General features: G+C 35.9%; 1 protein-coding gene across 5 annotated transcripts in view; it reads right to left on the reverse strand.

Moving 5' to 3' along the window:
• LOC126926026 (phosphofurin acidic cluster sorting protein 2) overlaps positions 1-18,414 on the reverse strand; it is a 172,448-nt gene extending 154,034 nt beyond the window's left edge. For 3 of the 5 annotated variants that reach the window (XM_050742120.1, XM_050742119.1, XM_050742121.1), the window contains exon 1: positions 18,225-18,413. In XM_050742120.1, the coding sequence (XP_050598077.1) occupies positions 18,225-18,328 (104 nt within the window). In that variant the 5' untranslated portion in view covers positions 18,329-18,413. Of the gene's footprint in view, positions 1-18,224 lie in introns of all 5 variants that reach the window. The other 2 variants (XM_050742118.1, XM_050742117.1) reach the window with 1 other exon arrangement.
• Positions 18,415-18,455: the final 41 nt, after the last annotated feature.

Consider the following 18,455-nt stretch of genomic DNA (forward strand, 5'->3'; position numbering starts at 1 on the left):
GAGAGCGTAAGGTAATGGAAAGAGCAGGAAGGTGGAAAAATGATTGGCTGAGAGAAGGTCCGATGTTGCCGAGCTAGAAAACGCGATGTATCAACGACTACAAACCTGGAACTTTAAAAGGGAAGATGGATGTCTGCGTGAGCACATTCGCAAAGTGTTTTGCATATTTTCGAGAGATTATTTGCATATTTTGCATAGAGAGAAAAACAAACGAGCCGCGAGAAACACGGCTGTTTATTTTGCAGGAAACAGTCGCAATGTTCAAAGCAATAGCTCGTTTCTTCCAACAATAATACACAGTTGTTAGCATAAATATGTAGAACAGAACTCTCGTCATGAAAAAATGGCAACATTTCGTGTCGTAACGAGCGTACCAAAAAATTCTACAACTTGCTGTTTAAATTGCAATTTAGTAATAAAATTGAGAAATGAAACAATCGTTTCGTTGAAACTTAATTCTGTGTTATGCAGCCACGCGTACTCTCTGCTTGACGAATATACTCGTCGTGCGAAAAGGTTGTTATAATGTATTGTTTAAATAGCAATTTAGGAATAAAATTGAGAAATGAAACAATCGTATCGTTGAAACTTAATTCTGCGTTATGCAGCCACGCGTACTCTCTGCTTGACGAGTATACTCGTCATGCGAAAATGTTGTTATAACGTACTGTTTAAATAGCAATTTAGTAATAAAATTGAGGAATGAAACAATCGTTTCGTTGAAACTTAATTCTGTGTTATGCAGCCACGCGTACTCTCTGCTTGACGAATATACTCGTCGTGCGAAAAGGTTGTTATAACGTACTGTTTAAATAGCAATTTAGTAATAAAATTGAGAAATGAAACAATCGTTTCGTTGAAACTTAATTCTGTGTTATGCAGCCACACGTACTCTCTGCTTGACGAGTATACTCGTCGTGCGAAAATGTTGTTATAATGTATTGTTTAAATAGCAATTTAGTAATAAAATTGAGGAATGAAACAATCGTTTCGTTGAAACTTAATTCTGTGTTATGCAGCCACGCGTACTCTCTGCTTGACGAATATACTCGTCGTGCGTAAAAAGTAGCTACAATTTTCTGTTTAAATTTCAATTTAGTATTAAAATTGAGAAATGAAACAATCGTTTCGTTGAAACTTAATTCTGTGTTATGCAGCCACGCGTACTCTCTGCTTGACGAATATACTCGTCGTGCGAAAAGGTTGTTATAACGTACTGTTTAAGTAGTAATTTAGTAATAAAATTGAGAAATGAAACAATCGTTTCGTTGAAACTTAATTCTGTGTTATGCAGCCACGCGTACTCTCTACTTGACGAATATACTCGTCGTGCGTAAAAAGTAGCTACAATTTTCTGTTTAAATTTCAATTTAGTATTAAAATTGAGAAATGAAACAATCGTATCGTTGAAACTTAATTCTGTGTTATGCAGCCACGCGTATTCCGTACTTGACGAGTCTACTCGTCGTCGATTTAGCTACACACTTAACTGTTGATTTATGGACAAATTGCATAACTTTCGTAGTTTGTTTGATATTTTGCTATCATAAATTATCAACGATATTTCAAATACGTTTTTTTCAATTTTCTTTCGTTATCTGTTTCGTTGGCAATTAAGTGATTGCGGATTTTCTCAATAGTAATGTGATGTCTTTTTCTATGCAAAGTCGCGTGCTTTCGAAAGGAGGAACGAAATTCAGGAAATTTCGATCGTGCGATACCTTCGCAAAATGTGATACATCGTTTCAACGTGTACAATCGACCGTAATATCCTACAATTTTGCGTCGTTGCCTCGTAAAGCAAGAAAAATGTACGTAATCCATTTCAAGTCCATTAATTCCGCGTTTCATGACATTTGCTAAATATCATCTTATCCTTTTCTCGCGTAATTCTGCGTTTATGTCAATGGGACAAATGATAAAAAAAAAAAAAAAAATGAAAAAAGAATAAAATTATATTAGAGTCTACTTCAAAAGCCTTTTTCACGACCAACAACGGGAAATATTCTTCGTATAATTCGACGTTCCTTTTTGTACTAAAAATTGGCATATTTTCATTTTCAAAGTTCTTCAAATTGTATTTATAATTAAATTATATTTTTAATAAAATCATCGCAACCACTTGCCCATAGCATTTCTTTTCTGGCCAAAATTTCTTTCGAAATTTCGCTATTTAAGTTCGCATAATATGTTTCAATTAATAATTAACTTAAAACAATTAATTAACTTTTTTAGAATATAAATATATGTATAAATTAATTGCAAATGTCAATCGATCAAATTCGAATTCATCCAGTTTATCGAATAACGTAGCCTATTCGACTGGAACAGCTGTTTCTTCAGTTTCGAATATGAACAGTCTGTTTAATGCTGCTTCACCGTTGGCGTTAAAATCGACTTTTAAGACAATCGCCGTGGCAGCTGGTGCAGATCATCTTGCGTTTGACGAAGCTGTTGCAACGAGTATTCTTATTGGTCTATACTTTTCCATTGAATTTTCTAATTTTAATCGACTTCACAAATTTAACTAATTTACGACGAAATTAAAGTCAAAGCCAGTGAACTTATTTATTTCGTGCAACGATGACAATTACCTTGTCCATCATTTTTTTCAAGCGGCCCTAGACACGTGACAAACGCTGCACTGTTCGTTGAAACGAAGCAAATTTCGCCGGAAAAACGAAGCAAATTTTACACGTAGGCAATTAAACTTGCAGCTGCGAAGTTCGCAGCTATCGCGATCGCAGCGAGCGAAACAGCAGCAGACGATTAGAAAATATTTCACCATTTGCGTTTCCATTTCGCCGTGCGAGATCGCAATGTGTGATATTCGTTCGTAAACTGCGAGCAACGAAACGCGCGGAGAAAAAAAAAAAAAGAACAGAGATGTGTTATACTTGTGTTTCTGTGTCCCACAATATCGAATGTACTGGGTTGGCAATTAAATAATTGCGGATTTTGTCATTAGGTGGTATTGAGAAAATCCGTAATCACTTAGTTGCCAATCCAATAATTAATTTAGAATTTTTAATCTTGAAAAAACTCAACTACGTATGAACATATATGCGTATAAACAAATATATATTTGAATATGTATTTCTATGAAGATGGTTAAAGAAACGGAACCATAATGGCTACATAACCTCAAATATCTTTTGTACCAATTTTTTTTATTCTTCAAAACTACGCGCATCTTGGCAATACCCACGCTTTGAAATTTTTCATAAATTTCATGAATACACCGATTTCGTTGTGGACCCGCAACGACCTTCGAAATGACGCGGTTTCTTATTCGCATGGTCAGCGATCGTAATGGAAAATGGCTACTTTTAACGTGGATTTATTTCCGCGTTGTGTGTGGCGCCACACGAAATGGCGATAGCTATGTATTTCGAATTGGCGTTGGATATCTGGTTGACTCGATATATCAAAATATTTCTATGATATCCCGTGAGTCATTCCACCACGATAAGATAAATTCCAAGAACTTGTAGCTTTGCTCGCTATAATTAGTAGCAATTACCATAACTAGATACGTATTTTGACATGGGAATGTTAATGACTCGCACTTTTTATCATTCTTATCCGTTTTTCGATTTTAAGTTACGTCGAACCAGTTGATACATCCTCGAGTCTTATGTATATGCGTGCACACATACAGTGCAGCCTCGAACAACACAGCAGATTAGGCACATAGACGCGTCGCGTAGACGAAAATCTGTGTATCATATTTCAGTCTTCGAAAACTGAACTATTTATGTAGATATGCGTGTACATAACAACCTGTCGTTGACTGACAGCTTTAAACTACATGCTACGTGTGTTATTACTGTGTTCTTGTAGTGAAATAAGTTAGAGAAAAGTAAAGTAAGTTATTAAGAAAATTACGTGCATAGGAGGGAGAAGAAGCACGTGTGACATGAATTATATTCCAAATTTATCTACGTTTCCAAAGAACTCTCTTGCCTCCAACAACCCAATATACTAATTAGGTATATATTATTTTACTTCGTTTAAATTATTTAAACTAAATTAAATTAAATTAAATTATTTAACCATGTAAACATATAAGTGTAAATAACACTACTCAACATAACACTCCTTATACAACATAGAACTCATTCCAAGTAATATCAGCTTATATCTTTCTTCTAAATCATATGGCACTCGTCACACGTATACATACACAGACACGTATACAAGGGTTGGAGTAGTGATTCTACGTGAAAAAATAAGTCGAAAAAGAAGAGTAATATTTTTTCGTTTGAGGCTCCGTTTTCGAGAGAAATGAGTTTGAATAACAGTCGGGTGACCGTATACTAATCGTAAGTTTCGAGGTGCTCGACTTCTCCTTTCGCTCGCGAGATGCGCCGTACGTGCGTTTGATTCTTTAAATAGAGAAACTATGCGTATGCTTATTAAACTATGCTTAACTATGCTTTATAAAATTATAAAAATATACGGGTGTGCTATGGCGAATAAAAATGATCAAAACGATGAAAAATGTGGGAACAAAACTCAAGAATTTAATATTAGAAAGGAAGATAACATTGATGTTAAGCGAATTTATAAAGCAAGATAGAAAAGATACCTTGAATTTTACGAAAACATTAATTTCACGTGCACCTTTTTTGCTACTGTTTTACCGCCAACCTAAACTATTTTGCATAAAATCTCGGATAAAATTCTTAAGTTCCTCGTGTTTTTCATTTCTAAAGAAAAAAAGGTGGAAAATCCACTTGTTTCTGAAAGCGTGTTTTGCGTAAGAGCTGGGAGAAATTCTGGGGAAAAGTCGTGCGACTAGATCGCCCTGGTTCGGTCGCTACGTAATAAAGTGGTCCAGACGCTGCGCTCGTACCACGACTTCACGACTTCAACTATTGCCAGAGATAAAGAAGCCATTCATTCGGGCGGAAAAAACGAAGCAAGTAAATCGACAGGACTAATCGATAAATCGGTGACCCGAATCGATCTGATCGCATGATGGCACTCGCGGCCACGCGAACCCGGCCGACTGTGCACTGGTTTTTCGTCGCTCGCGGTTCCGATGCACACGACAGTGCTCTGCAGTTCGAAACTCGATTCTCGTTCTCGTTTTATTTTTCTTCTTCTTTCTTCTGTTCTTTTTCCCTTCGTCTACCAACGACTTCGCTTCGTACTATGACTAGCGGTCAGATCTCGGATTTCCACGCGTTTGTGGGGAAATTCGAGAGTGCAAAAACGCACATAATGCGTGTGACGATGAAGAAATATAGAAATATGTAAATTCCATAGAATTCAAATTACCCGCCAACCGATAGTTTCACTTCTGCTTTGTTCTATCGGCATTTTGCTTTGTTTTACTATTTTGCTGAATAGATTAGATCACGAGACTTCGTATACCCCGTTTTATTATCCAATTTATCAAATCTAACTTGCTGTATTTTATTTACGAAATATAATTTCGCGGACATTCCACTTTTTCGTTTTTCAAGTCTCACACGTTCCTCTAAAAATCGGAGAACGAAAAGCAAAAAATAAAAGGAAAGGCGAGAAATACACCGAATAACGTGTCATCTAAAGAAGAATATTTTGCACACTCGTCTCACAGCTTTTTCTTCAGTGTACCTTCTACTTGCAACTGTTTATTTTCAATTTTCCTTAATCTTCTATCGCACAGCGCCCACTGTGCAATTATGTGCTCCTTTTGATTGAAAGAAAACACAAGTGCCACTATCCTCGTTACAACGTTAAATACAAAGATTATCTGTCCAGGTATTGGGAAGCATAAATAACAGCGTGGTAATTAAAAGTGACAAGAATGAGATACGCGAGAATTATACATATATATGTGTGTGTATGTACATGATATACTCAATAAGTAAATAGTAAAAATCAATAATTTTCCATTTAGCTATCACTTGATGGAGATTCATTCTGCACACTAAACGCTAAATGTAACCAGCAGTTTTCCTGCAGTCTTTTACAAATTTTGGAAATTAGTCAATGGTCGATCATCAATTAGTTTGTTGCAGATGTCTATAATAAACACGATTGTATCTATAATTACATTTTTATCGCAATCAGGCTCACTAACTACGTATTTCGACTAACTAACTTACACGAGAATTAGACGTATGTATGTGTGTATATGTATATGGTACTTTTATTAACTAAATAGTAAAAATCAATAATTTTCCATTTAGCTGTCGCTTGATGGAGATTCATTCTGCACACTAATCGCTAAATGTAACCAGCAGTTTTCCTGCAGTCTTTTACAAATTTTGGAAATTAGTCAATGGTCGATCATCAATTAGTTTGTTGTTAGATGTCTATAATAAACACGATTGTATCTATAATTACATTTTTATCGCAATCAGGCTCACTAACTACGTATTTCGACTAACTAACTTACACGAGAATTAGACGTATGTATGTGTGTATATGTATATGGTACTTTTATTAACTAAATAGTAAAAATCAATAATTTTCCATTTAGCTGTCGCTTGATGGAAATTCATTCTGCACACTAAACGCTAAATGTAACCAGCAGTTTTCCTGCAGTCTTTTACAAATTTTGGAAATTAGTCAATGGTCGATCATCAATTAGTTTGTTGTTAGATGTCTGTAATAAACACGATTGTATCTATAATTACATTTTTATCGCAATCAGGCTCACTAACTACGTATTTCGACTAACTAACTTACACGAGAATTAGACGTATGTATGTGTGTATATGTATATGGTACTTTTACTAACTAAATAGTAAAAATCAATAATTTTCCATTTAGCTGTCGCTTGATAGAGATTCATCCTACACGCTAAACGCTAACAAGGCAAGTTTCCCAGATGAGTAATTGCTTCTAAAAAAACTAGTCTATTTTTGCTCATAACGTATACCATACGCAAACGCAGTGCGAACTTCGGGCGGAACAGATGAAAGGAAAAAAGTGTTTAATAGTTGGAATCGAGATCCAAAATTTCTCTCTGTCCGAGTTATGGCGAGTTTGCGCATATGTAGGAACATTGGAAAAAAGGAACAAAAATTACGAGATGATGTCGATATCGATTCTCGAAGCTGCTTATGGCTAACCGCTTTTCCAGTCGATATCAAATTTTCCGACCGAATGCCATTCATTTCGGTTATTACCCGGTAGATACGTTTCAACTTCCAACAATTATACTTCTTTAAACTGATTACTAATCTGAGAGAATCCCCCCCCCCCCCAAGTATAGCCAGCAGTCTACTCAGAATAATATTTTATACTCAGTAAATAATATTTTATGATCTATTATTATTTATTGATCTATTAGTATAGAAAATAACAACAATAAATACAATCGTAGCCCTAATTACATTTTCATTTTCCTTGCACTCAAGCTGACTAATTAAATATTCCCAACCTAACTTGCACGAGAATTGCACTGTATACGCGCGTATATACACATATGGTGTGTCTAACAAATAAATTGTAAAAACCAATAATTCTCTGTTATGTCATCTCCGCGTGGAAATTTACCTCTCGCACTAAACGCTAAGTACAACCAGAACTTTCATTGCGAATCTTCCACGCATTCCGCGCTTGGAAAATTTCCCGTAGATGTATGAAAATTCTGCCTGATCATACGCGACGAGACTCGTCTGAACAATTTCACAATGGAAATGCAACTTGTGGGAAATGAGTAACTAAGTAGCTAACCATTGCAGTACTTTTCAACTGTATCGTAATTTAAATTTTCCTTAATTTTCAATCGTATTTACACGTTAGCTTTGTAAAAAGAGACCCAGTCATGCGGCTGATCTGTGCGCGCTGCGCACAGTTTCTACGCGACTACGAAAATCGTCGCGTAAATTCGTCCTACGAAACCGGATAGCATTTCGACGTTGCCAGCGATACTTCCGCGTTTGCCATCGAATTGGCGAGGCAAACGCTCGTGATCCACGCGAAGAAGGAACTCACGACGCAAGTATTGACGTCAACTTTCGACTGCGACGAGCAGAAACAATGGAGGAAACACGAAACGAGGCTGCTCGTTGGTCACATCGATGACGAATCGATTCGGCTGCCACGCCAGCGATCGAACCGAGCCGTTGCTCAGCGAAAAAGTTACGCGAGAAACAGAAGGCGGGAAACGGAACGTGAAGTGAAATTTTGCGGACGATTTGCATAACGGATAGGCGATCTCCATGAGCAAATGCGAGGTATTGGCAGCAGCGACGATAACGAAACACAGCGTTACGGATAGTCGTAAATTCGAGCAAATTTTATGCGTCATTTCTTCGATATTGCTCGAGAAACGACTGGTCGTGGCTGGGCACGTTAACCGATCAACTGCGCTCGATGTGTGTACACGTCGATGCAGAGCTTTACTTTGTTGCGGTCGACGTGTATACTCGTCGTGTAAGATAGATAATTACCATTTACTAGAAGAAGTCAAAATTTTAGTAAAAAGTAATATAAATGATATTTAGTGGTATTTTCTTTTTATGCTTCCAGTAAAACTGTGTATTTTATTTAAAAAACAAATGTTTGACTATTTGGTTATTAATTTTGATTATTTGATTATTAATTTTTTATCGAATGAAAATGTGATGCTCCCTCGTTTTGCTTTACTTTCTTCGTAAAATTTACGATAGCAGCATTTAACCTGCGGTCGACGTATATACTCGTTGTTGTTTGATTTTACCTCGTGAGGAATTTTTTAAACAGAACCCCGCAGTTAACAGGTTAAGCGAAATTGTTTCTCGAAAATAAACGCAACGTTGAACGTTGTGGGATGCGAAATATCGCGAATGATCGTTTTTAATAACTGAAAGAAACAACGGGGAGACGACTTTTTCCTGTTGATGGTCCTGTACGACGAGTATACTCGTCAAACACAGAGTAATTGTCGAGTAATCAAACACAGTCGTAATTGTAACGGGACGACTGTTTTATTTTTTAGTTTTATTATTATTTATTTATAAATAGTACGAAATAGTACTATTTCTTCATGACGAGTATACTCGTCAGGAACAGCTAGCTGATTAAATACTGTTACGAGACTCGACTATATCACGACTATACTGATCAAGTATACACGTGCATGAAAATTACAAGATATTTAAACGATACTTAACATGTACAATAATGTAACAGTGTGTATATATAGAAAACCAAAAAATTGAAACAGTCAATTATTATTACCCATTATTATAAATTAGCACAGCCAATTATTATCCATTGCACTGATGAACTTCAATATTCACTGAGACCGCATTTAACTCTTCTTATACTCTTTAAATGGCTGTTCATGCTGTACGATAATTTTTACTAAATATATGCTCGCGATAAATAACTTGTAACTTCCATATATATATATTCGTATGTAGATGATATAGAAATGTGTGTGCATACATATAATCTAAAAATATGTGTATATATATAATTTAGAAATCTGTATATATATATATAATCTACAAATCTGTGTGTGTGTGTGTGCGCGTGTGTTAAGATAAATATATTGTCAACTTCCATATATATATGTAAATGACATAGAAACGTGTGTGTGTGTGTGTGTGTGTTAAAATAAATATCTTGTCAACTTCCATATATATATGTAGATGACATAGAAACGCGTGTGTGTATATATATATATAAACTAGAAACTTGTGTGTGTGTTAAGATAAATATCTTGTCAACTTCCATATATCTAGAATACACACACACATGCCCACAGACATATCTAGATTGCTTTCAGACATAGCCACGACAGTCGTGTCTCGTTACAGAGCCGATGAAATTTCGAAATATGACTCATACAACTACGGACTTAAAAGTTTTCTGCGGCGTGTGTTGAAACACGGAGGGTTGAGAAGGCAATTAGCGCAAGCCGAACGTCCCCCAAAAATTGGCCAAGTCGTTCGGAAACTAATCTATCGTTAGACTTCTCAGTTGAAAAATCAATTAAGTCCCTAAGCTACATCAGTCAAGTTCACTTAAATTCACGCAGTACGTCGACTACACTGCATTTAATTTCGACTACACTAAGTCCATTTGTACATCATCTTACGATACAATCTTTTTCCTGTGCAATAAATCTTTTACGATAAAATCATTTCTTTCCTTGTTTTTTCATCCTCGCCGCTAGCATCGTCAGTTTTTTACAACCATTTCGAAGAAGCCTTATTTACCTCGGTTTCAACGATAACGTAGCTGCACCGATCGGCTTGTGAACCGGCCGTGTACCCACGACTACACACACTACGCTCGCGAAATGTTCGCTGTCGTTGCGGATATTTCGCATTGGCCTGTGGCATCCTCCATGCGTATCCCCCATCGTCGAGTGGTGATTTGCGATTAGTACACTCGTCCGGTCTGGGTAAACGTAACGGAGGCGAGGTCGCGATGTATTCAATACGATTGCTGCGTGCTCGGAATCGACCAGCGTGTGCCGGTCTGCCGTGCAGCGAGAACCGCAAAAGAGGTGGAAAAAGTTCCCAGGCGATGAGAAAACGCGACCACTTTGTCATGTAAATGAAGGAACGCTGCGAACCAAGGGTGAAGTGGTATCTTAACCCTCTTACCATGCTCCTCGTCATTTATTCCGATCGCGTAATAATGATTTTCTACCTGTTTGTTGATGCTAGTAAAAGATTTATTCGCATATCGTGCACGTAGATATTTCGCCAGACGAAATAATCGTCGTACGATGTGAACCAGTGACCCGTTCTTTGACAAACCGAGACGAGCCAGAGCGTCAACTTCTAAAGAAAAGATCTCCTCTAGCCATGCTGCGACTCGATGGTTCAATGACTCAACTACCATGGTGACCGCGGTTATCTCTCCCTTAACGCCTTAACGACCGTACGCTCTGACGAGCATAAAGAAACCTGAGCTGCCAAAAGCAGAAAGTTGCAATTTTTAAGCAATTCTACCGACATAAAAGTTCATATTGAAAAGTTTGCTGCACGCGCGTTCGCTCGAACTTCTGGGATAAGTATCATGGGGTATTTTGCGATCTTTTACCAGAAGACTGTTTGCGAATATTTTAGGACAAATGGTTGCCACTAAGAAAGGAATTCCAGGCAACAAAAATACTGTATGGGTACTGAAAAAAAAGGGAGGAGCATGACACAGTATATTTGTAAATATTGCTCGATACTTCTCTATCGAAGGAACCGTTTTCAAGGATATTGCGTTGAAACACGTCCCTAAGAATATTTTTAAATGTGTTCATTGGTTTCTAATAAAATACTGTAATTGTTAAACGTTATATTCTCTTTGGTGTTTTTTTTTTTTTTTTTTTTTAATCGCTGAAAAAATATATGTTTGTCAGGTGCGTTAAGAAACGTTGAAAACGGAGAATTAGAAAAATAACGTTCCATCGGACAATCTGTTTATCGAAAGATTATGTGCTTAGCAAATAATTATTTTGTAAACTTGTAAACAGTTCTCCACTTTTACTGAAAAGCTTGTTTCATTTGCGTTTCGCTTCTCAGATACACGTATACACCCAAGCGCTGACGTGTTTACACACTTCGCATAAACATCTGACGAATTTAGTTTCCTTTGTGATTTTATGACCTTGTTGTCTCGCGATCTTCGTGTCGCCCTTGGACAATATCAGCAATATTTACTCGCAAACGATACAGCCAATTGCTTTGTATTATACGAGAAGCTTTCAACTCTACTCGATTTTAGATTCTTTAAAATAAAATATAAAATAGCAACGAATAAAAGATAGTAGTGGACACAGACAAAATAGCGTGAATAGTCAGATATACGTGAAAGCGGTTAATTAAACTTTCAATCGATTAGACGATTAATTAAACCTAAAGGCACTCCCAATGTTACGCTATCAAACGTTTTCTATGATTTTATTGCACGATTTACCAACACTGATAGACCTTTCCGTATCATCCGGATTACGTAATCTCGGATCATCGAGATTCTGCTGTATTGATAAAGTTATTACAAGGACGAGTAAACGAAAATATCGGCTAAAATCATTTGGACGTTTTCATTGCTCTGTCCTTGTGAATATTAATCTGAAATTAAATTGGTAATTTAACGAAAGGTAAAAGGTATAGAAATATATTCAAGGAATACTCTACGAGAAATAGACACATTAAATAGATTAATAGATAAAGAACAGACGGGAGACAACATTTTTTTGATGATCTTATCGTCTTGATAAACTTTCGTATCACTTCGTTTACGTATCTTTATATTATTTGTTAATACATATTATAATAAACATGTTATTAATACTGTTATATATAGACATATACTATTAAACATATTAAACATATTTAAAACATATATAAAACGTATTAATAATATTAAACATATATTAATACCATTATATATGTATATATATTAACAATATATTTAGTACTAGATTTTATAATAGCAATTAAATATTGTAATAGTATTAATAATATATTTATTATATACTATTATATATGTCTATATATAATAGTACATATATATATTATAATAAATAAATCATTAATACTATTATATATAGACATATACAGACATATATAATAGTATGTAATAAATATATTATTAATATATATAGACACATATAATAGTATTAATATATAATTCATATTTTTAATACGTTTTATGTATGTTATATGCGTTTTGAATATGTTTAATATATTTAATAGTATATGTCTATGTATAATAGTATTAGAATATTTATCATAATAAATATATGTACTATTATATACATTATATATGTCTTCATACCTTTATATTAATTGTTAATAAATATTATAATAAATACATTATTAATGCTATTATATATGCATATATGGATTTCAACCCCGTGGTATTAAACTTCAATGGTGTCTATTCTGCAATTAATATTTTTTCTCAGTCCAGTCATTTAATTTAAAATTTGTTGTACTTTATCTAGGTCATATTACTTTTTAATTTACTGCACGTTAGCATGTCATTTTATAAATTTAATTTCTACGTATATTTAATAAATAACAAATAATAAATAATACTGGGTTACTTTTTCTTCCCCTAACTAAGTTGATAAATAAATAAATGAATTGCTATTATATATACATATATGGATTTCAACCCCGTGGTATTAAACTTCAATGGTGTCTATTCTGCAATTAATATTTTTTCTCAGTCCAGTCATTTAATTTAGAATTTGTTGTACTTTATCTAGTTCATATTACTTTGTAATTTACTGCACGTTAGCATGTCATTTTATAAATTTCATAGGACATCATAATAAATCCATAAAAGAAACTGAAGCAAGATATTCGTATAAAATCAGTAATAATTGTCCGGCTACTTACAGACGAGAGCGTACACGTACAAAATAACAGAAATCCGACTCCGGTAGAGTCGAATGATAAAAAATAAAAGGTTGATTCAGATATCACTTATCGTCCTGTCGGACTGAAAAATATATTCCGCACGTACTTTACGATTTTTTACTATTTATATCTAACGTTATTCTCCTGTTTGTACAGTTGTAACGATAACTAAATCGTAATAGCTATGGAGTGTAATACGTGGAACACACGAAACGCAGTTGTCTATCCCTCGTAGACAATTCTCGTGCCAGAGGACTAGCAACAATCTAGGACTAATTAGAATTCAGATGAAACGGCCGATTCTAACGACGACGGTCAACTACAAAAGACCATACTGCTCGTGAGCCTTTTCAGATTTCCATTAGAATTGTAAATATTTTGCAAAGACCCTGTCGCCGGCGAGCAGCGCGTGAAAGCTGCGATCCGTGAATAATTCAAAGTAAAAAGCGTGGTAGGATCGATCTCGATCTCTTTGGTCGTTTGCACAGTTCAGCGGGACGTTAGACGCGCGATTCTGCAAATTTTTCATGCAAAGTACCAGCTGCACTATTCGACGCGTTTCACAGTGCAACGATCCTAAGGCGACGTTGGACAATCGAACGAAACGAGAACTCAACGTCTCAGACTACTCTAACCTTGACGAAGGTCTCTCTTCCTCGAACTTACCAGGATAATATGAGTTTCTGGATTACGATGTTTGCCAGACCGAAGTATATATAATACGGTACGTAGCAAAGGAACACACGATAGATATATTTTTCCTGACTTTCGTATTTCTTGATATACTTTCGCTGACTGATTCTAGGGTACTTAAAGTTACGTACTCGAAGCTAGGTACTTGGCGATTGAATAAGAGGATTTCCATACACCTCGCGTAATTGCAAACGACAGCAACCTATGGTATTCGAAGATATAGGTCTATCGAAGATAACCGTGGCGAGTTGAGGTATTTTTATGGAAGACAGTTACATTTGAACACTCCATGCAACCCAATGAAAATATTCGTATTCTTGTATTTTCAACGATACGATGGGAGAATGTTTCCCTGCTTCTTGCCACAAGTGGCACCAATGTACTGGCAAATTGAAAGCGAAACGAGGAAGGTAGCTGCGTCGATCGAATTCCATGTTTATCAATGATAAATATCTGGCGCTATGAACCTCTATATAATCTTTACACACAACACATATCGCAATCGTTCCAAGATCTCAACGTTGGATAGACACACCTGAACCCACTGGACTCAGACGTTTTCGTAGGGGCGATTTTAATCCACCTTCGATTAGCTTCTTTATTTACGCTAATTAATGTCAACTGTTGTTCTTATCAGACAAATTACTTTAACTTGGGCGCTCGTAACACGCAGCTTCTACCCAATTACAATTAGCGTTTTCTTATTCACAACAATTAATATCAACCATTACTTTTATTAATGTCGACTAACCATATACGATCGATCGAGATAAGATCACAGCGGCAAGCTAGATCAACAGGCTAACTGTTCCCGACGAGTATACTCGTCGTGAAGAAATGGCAATATTATTTCGTGCTGCGACGAGTATGGCAATATTATTTCATGGTACGGCGTATAGAAATTATGATGTCAAATGCTACAAAGAGTATACTCTTTGTAACAAGAGACGTGACTATTTCTTCACGACGAGTATACTCATCGTGGATAGAAAGTAGTTGCAATCTGCCGTTTTAAATTGCAATTTCAGCGGAAACCAAAATACATTGGTAAACTTTCAGACGTTTCGAACATTTCGAAATAAACCGAAGGAATAAAAAGATACAAAGAGCTGTGGGATGAACTTCACGCATTTGCTATTATTTCAGCGTCCAAATACCCGTGCGTGATCATCAGGACGAGTAATATTTTAATATGACGCGAATGATGTTCTGAAAATTTCGAAACAATCCCCAAAAGATATTTAACCTGTGTCGTTTGTTAATTAAAAATTATTGACCAATGCTCAACTCTTTTGTCCGCATTTGCGCTTGGAAATGACAACGGTGCGCAAGACGTTTCCCAGAGCAAATGTATGTTTCATCGTTTCATTTAGCTCGTTCAAATGGCGAGCACCCGCGTCTCTTGGAAACCAACAGGTGGACCACGTTCATTACGAATATCCGATTTATCATAGAGACGGGGCGGGCAATACTTTATACAAGTTGCAAAACGTTGAGGAAACTCGGTGTATCGGCAATTTATTCGACCGAGGATACTAATTGTAGTCTATGACCTCGAGTAATTCGCAACTGGTATTAATTAGAACGACGAAGGTCTGTACGTAGCTTAAAACCCGTTATTCGCGGTAATTGGAGAATCGTCTACATCGAACATGTTAATCGATATCTTGAAAGTTTCTTGTTTGCGTTATCATGTGTAAACTAAATGTACCAAGCGGCACATTAAGTATAGCCAAGCACGGCAGCGAATTACGGTTCAACGTTATATAATGATAGAATATTGATTAATTCGAATTATTTCTTATGTGTACATTGCATAATATGGCAAGGAACGATTTGATTTACTAACGTAGAAAGACGTAATACAATGAAATAAATAATGTGATTAACGATAATGAAATAAACGATGTAATAACAATGATGATATATTGAAACGTAAGTAACGATAAACAACGTAGTAATAGGAAGATTACGCAAATTTTAATTATACCGTATCCTAATTTGTGGAAGAACTTATGACCTTTCTCGGGATTATGTATCGTTTATGATGGAAGATTATGGATTTTATTTTTAATAAATTTCAAGACCGTACGAGAGCATTTATTATTATTATTATTATCGTCGCGTCGATTTATGCGAAAAAAAAACTCGACGCAACTACGCGGATATAAATTACGTTTTAGCGAATTGCGTTACGGGCACGACAAAGCGATTCATACGCAATAAGAACACCTTTATCGGAAAGGACTGGCAATAAGATCCGGAACAGCCGGATGTCACGTAGTAAAATTACTAAGTTATTGGATATTGGATATCTTCGATCGATTACAACCGGCGTCCAAAATATCGCGCAAAACAAAAACCACCTTGAACATATCGCATAACCTTCGAGAAGAATTTTGTCCAGAAACAAAAGAAACGAAAAAAAAAGAAAAAAAAATATGTTTGTAAACGACTGGAAGGTTTAATTTAACCTTTAATACAACAGAATAATGAGTTGTCGATTCTTCGCAGGAATTTTATAAATTTATTATCATCATATAGATAATTATTCATAGTATGTACAAATTTTTATATATTTTTTGATGATGGGATTTTAATCATTAGTGGTACGTAGACTTCTCGATTTCTTTGATACAAATTTTACGCTATAAAAGATGATAATTCCAATGCTAAATATGTATCTGCTAACGTATAAATTTGCAGATATATCTATTAATTTTTTAATACGTAAATACATACGAGTAATCGAATACTAAATGAATACTTGTATATTAATCTTTGATACATGAATAGGCGATTTAATCCTCTAACACTCGATGTATAATATATATCCTATATCGTATTTTAACAAGTTATTAACATTATAATGTTAATGTTAAATGTACTTAACATTACCAGTCCTATTTTTAGCGAATTCTCTTTTTCTCTTACAGAAGAATACGAAATAAAGAAATAAATGAAATACATATATGTATATATATGTATATCATATTTTCTTTATTTCGTGATTCTGCCGTATTTTATATATATATATAGTAAAATTGAGAGAATACAGGTAAAAATTAAATATCAAACGTAAATCTAACCCAAACTTCAATTATCTAACAATTAAGGATTAAATTTCTTAAATTCGAACAAAATGTAATAATGTGTATTAATAATAAACGGTTATTCAGTTCGAATCATGGCCCCTGTCTATTTAGTTTCAAACAGAGAGAAACATGGTGAACTATTCATAAAAATGCGTAACAGAAATAATTCGTGATTAACGTACTTACGGATTACTCGTATATTATATCCTGCATGAAGGCTTCTGTTTACTTTCGGATATTCATCGGTGCATAAAAACGCGTAACGAAGAAAGAAAATGATTCAATGGGACATTATATCACGAAACGGAGGCTAAGATCGAATTGACGTGCCCGTGAAAACGGACAACCATGACATTCGAACACGATATCCCATTGTACGAAAGCGTGAACTTTGGCGGAACATATTCTAACCTAATGAGCGTACACGCACAATCAACACACAACTGTTTCTTTGACTTGTTTATTCGCACGCGACTAAGCATCTACCATTCGACCTACAACATAGCAACAATTCTTTCCCGGTAGCCAATGTCGGTAGACTCGTACACAAAACTTTGAACTTTCCTTTCGTTCCTCTCTCTCTCTTTCTCTCTTTCTCTCTCACTCTCCCGCTCTCTCTTTCTCTTTGCATCGAATCTCTTGCATTTACTCGTCGAGTATAAACCGTCGAATATAAACAAATGGAGAAAGAAAAAAGAAAGGAAAATCGCCGGTATTGGAACGATATCGATCGACTATCGGCGAGATAAAACCACTGTGAATATCGGGATCGAGATTATGATGCACACGTTTGGTCATCTGTCACGTCCGATTGACAGCTAGCATCCTACAATAGGCAGAGCGCGCCACGCAGTCCCAACCTGACACGCATCCCGAATAACCTATCTGGCGTATGTTATAAAAGAAACACGTTAATCCGATGGAAGGTCAAAACAGTACGCGAACACTGGTGCCCTTGAGGCAGGGGTGCGAACAGAAAAATGCGAATGATCATGGGAAAAAGGGCGTGTGAATACCGTGAATGTCCGTCGAGTGTCTGGCGTCCACCAGTGACAACGGAGTAACAATGCGAATATCGCGTGTAACACAGAAGCTGTATAAGAATCTACGATTGATTATCGATTACCTGGGTATACAGTTCGGTGCAGTACAATCTACTTCCCAGGAGGCAAACAGCTTCATGGGAACGGGCCGGGTGGCCGGGGCTGCCGTCTTCGTACGCTCCGCCATTTTTGGCCCGTCGGCCCACAAAAACACTCACTACGCCTTCAGTTCACCGCGGCTCGCGGCTGACTGACTGACTAATCACGCTTGTGGCGCCATATATACGACCGTTTCGTGAATCGACGAAGAATTA

Source organism: Bombus affinis, chromosome 17, assembly GCF_024516045.1.
Source record: "Bombus affinis isolate iyBomAffi1 chromosome 17, iyBomAffi1.2, whole genome shotgun sequence".
Classification (NCBI taxonomy): Eukaryota; Metazoa; Arthropoda; class Insecta; order Hymenoptera; family Apidae; genus Bombus; species Bombus affinis.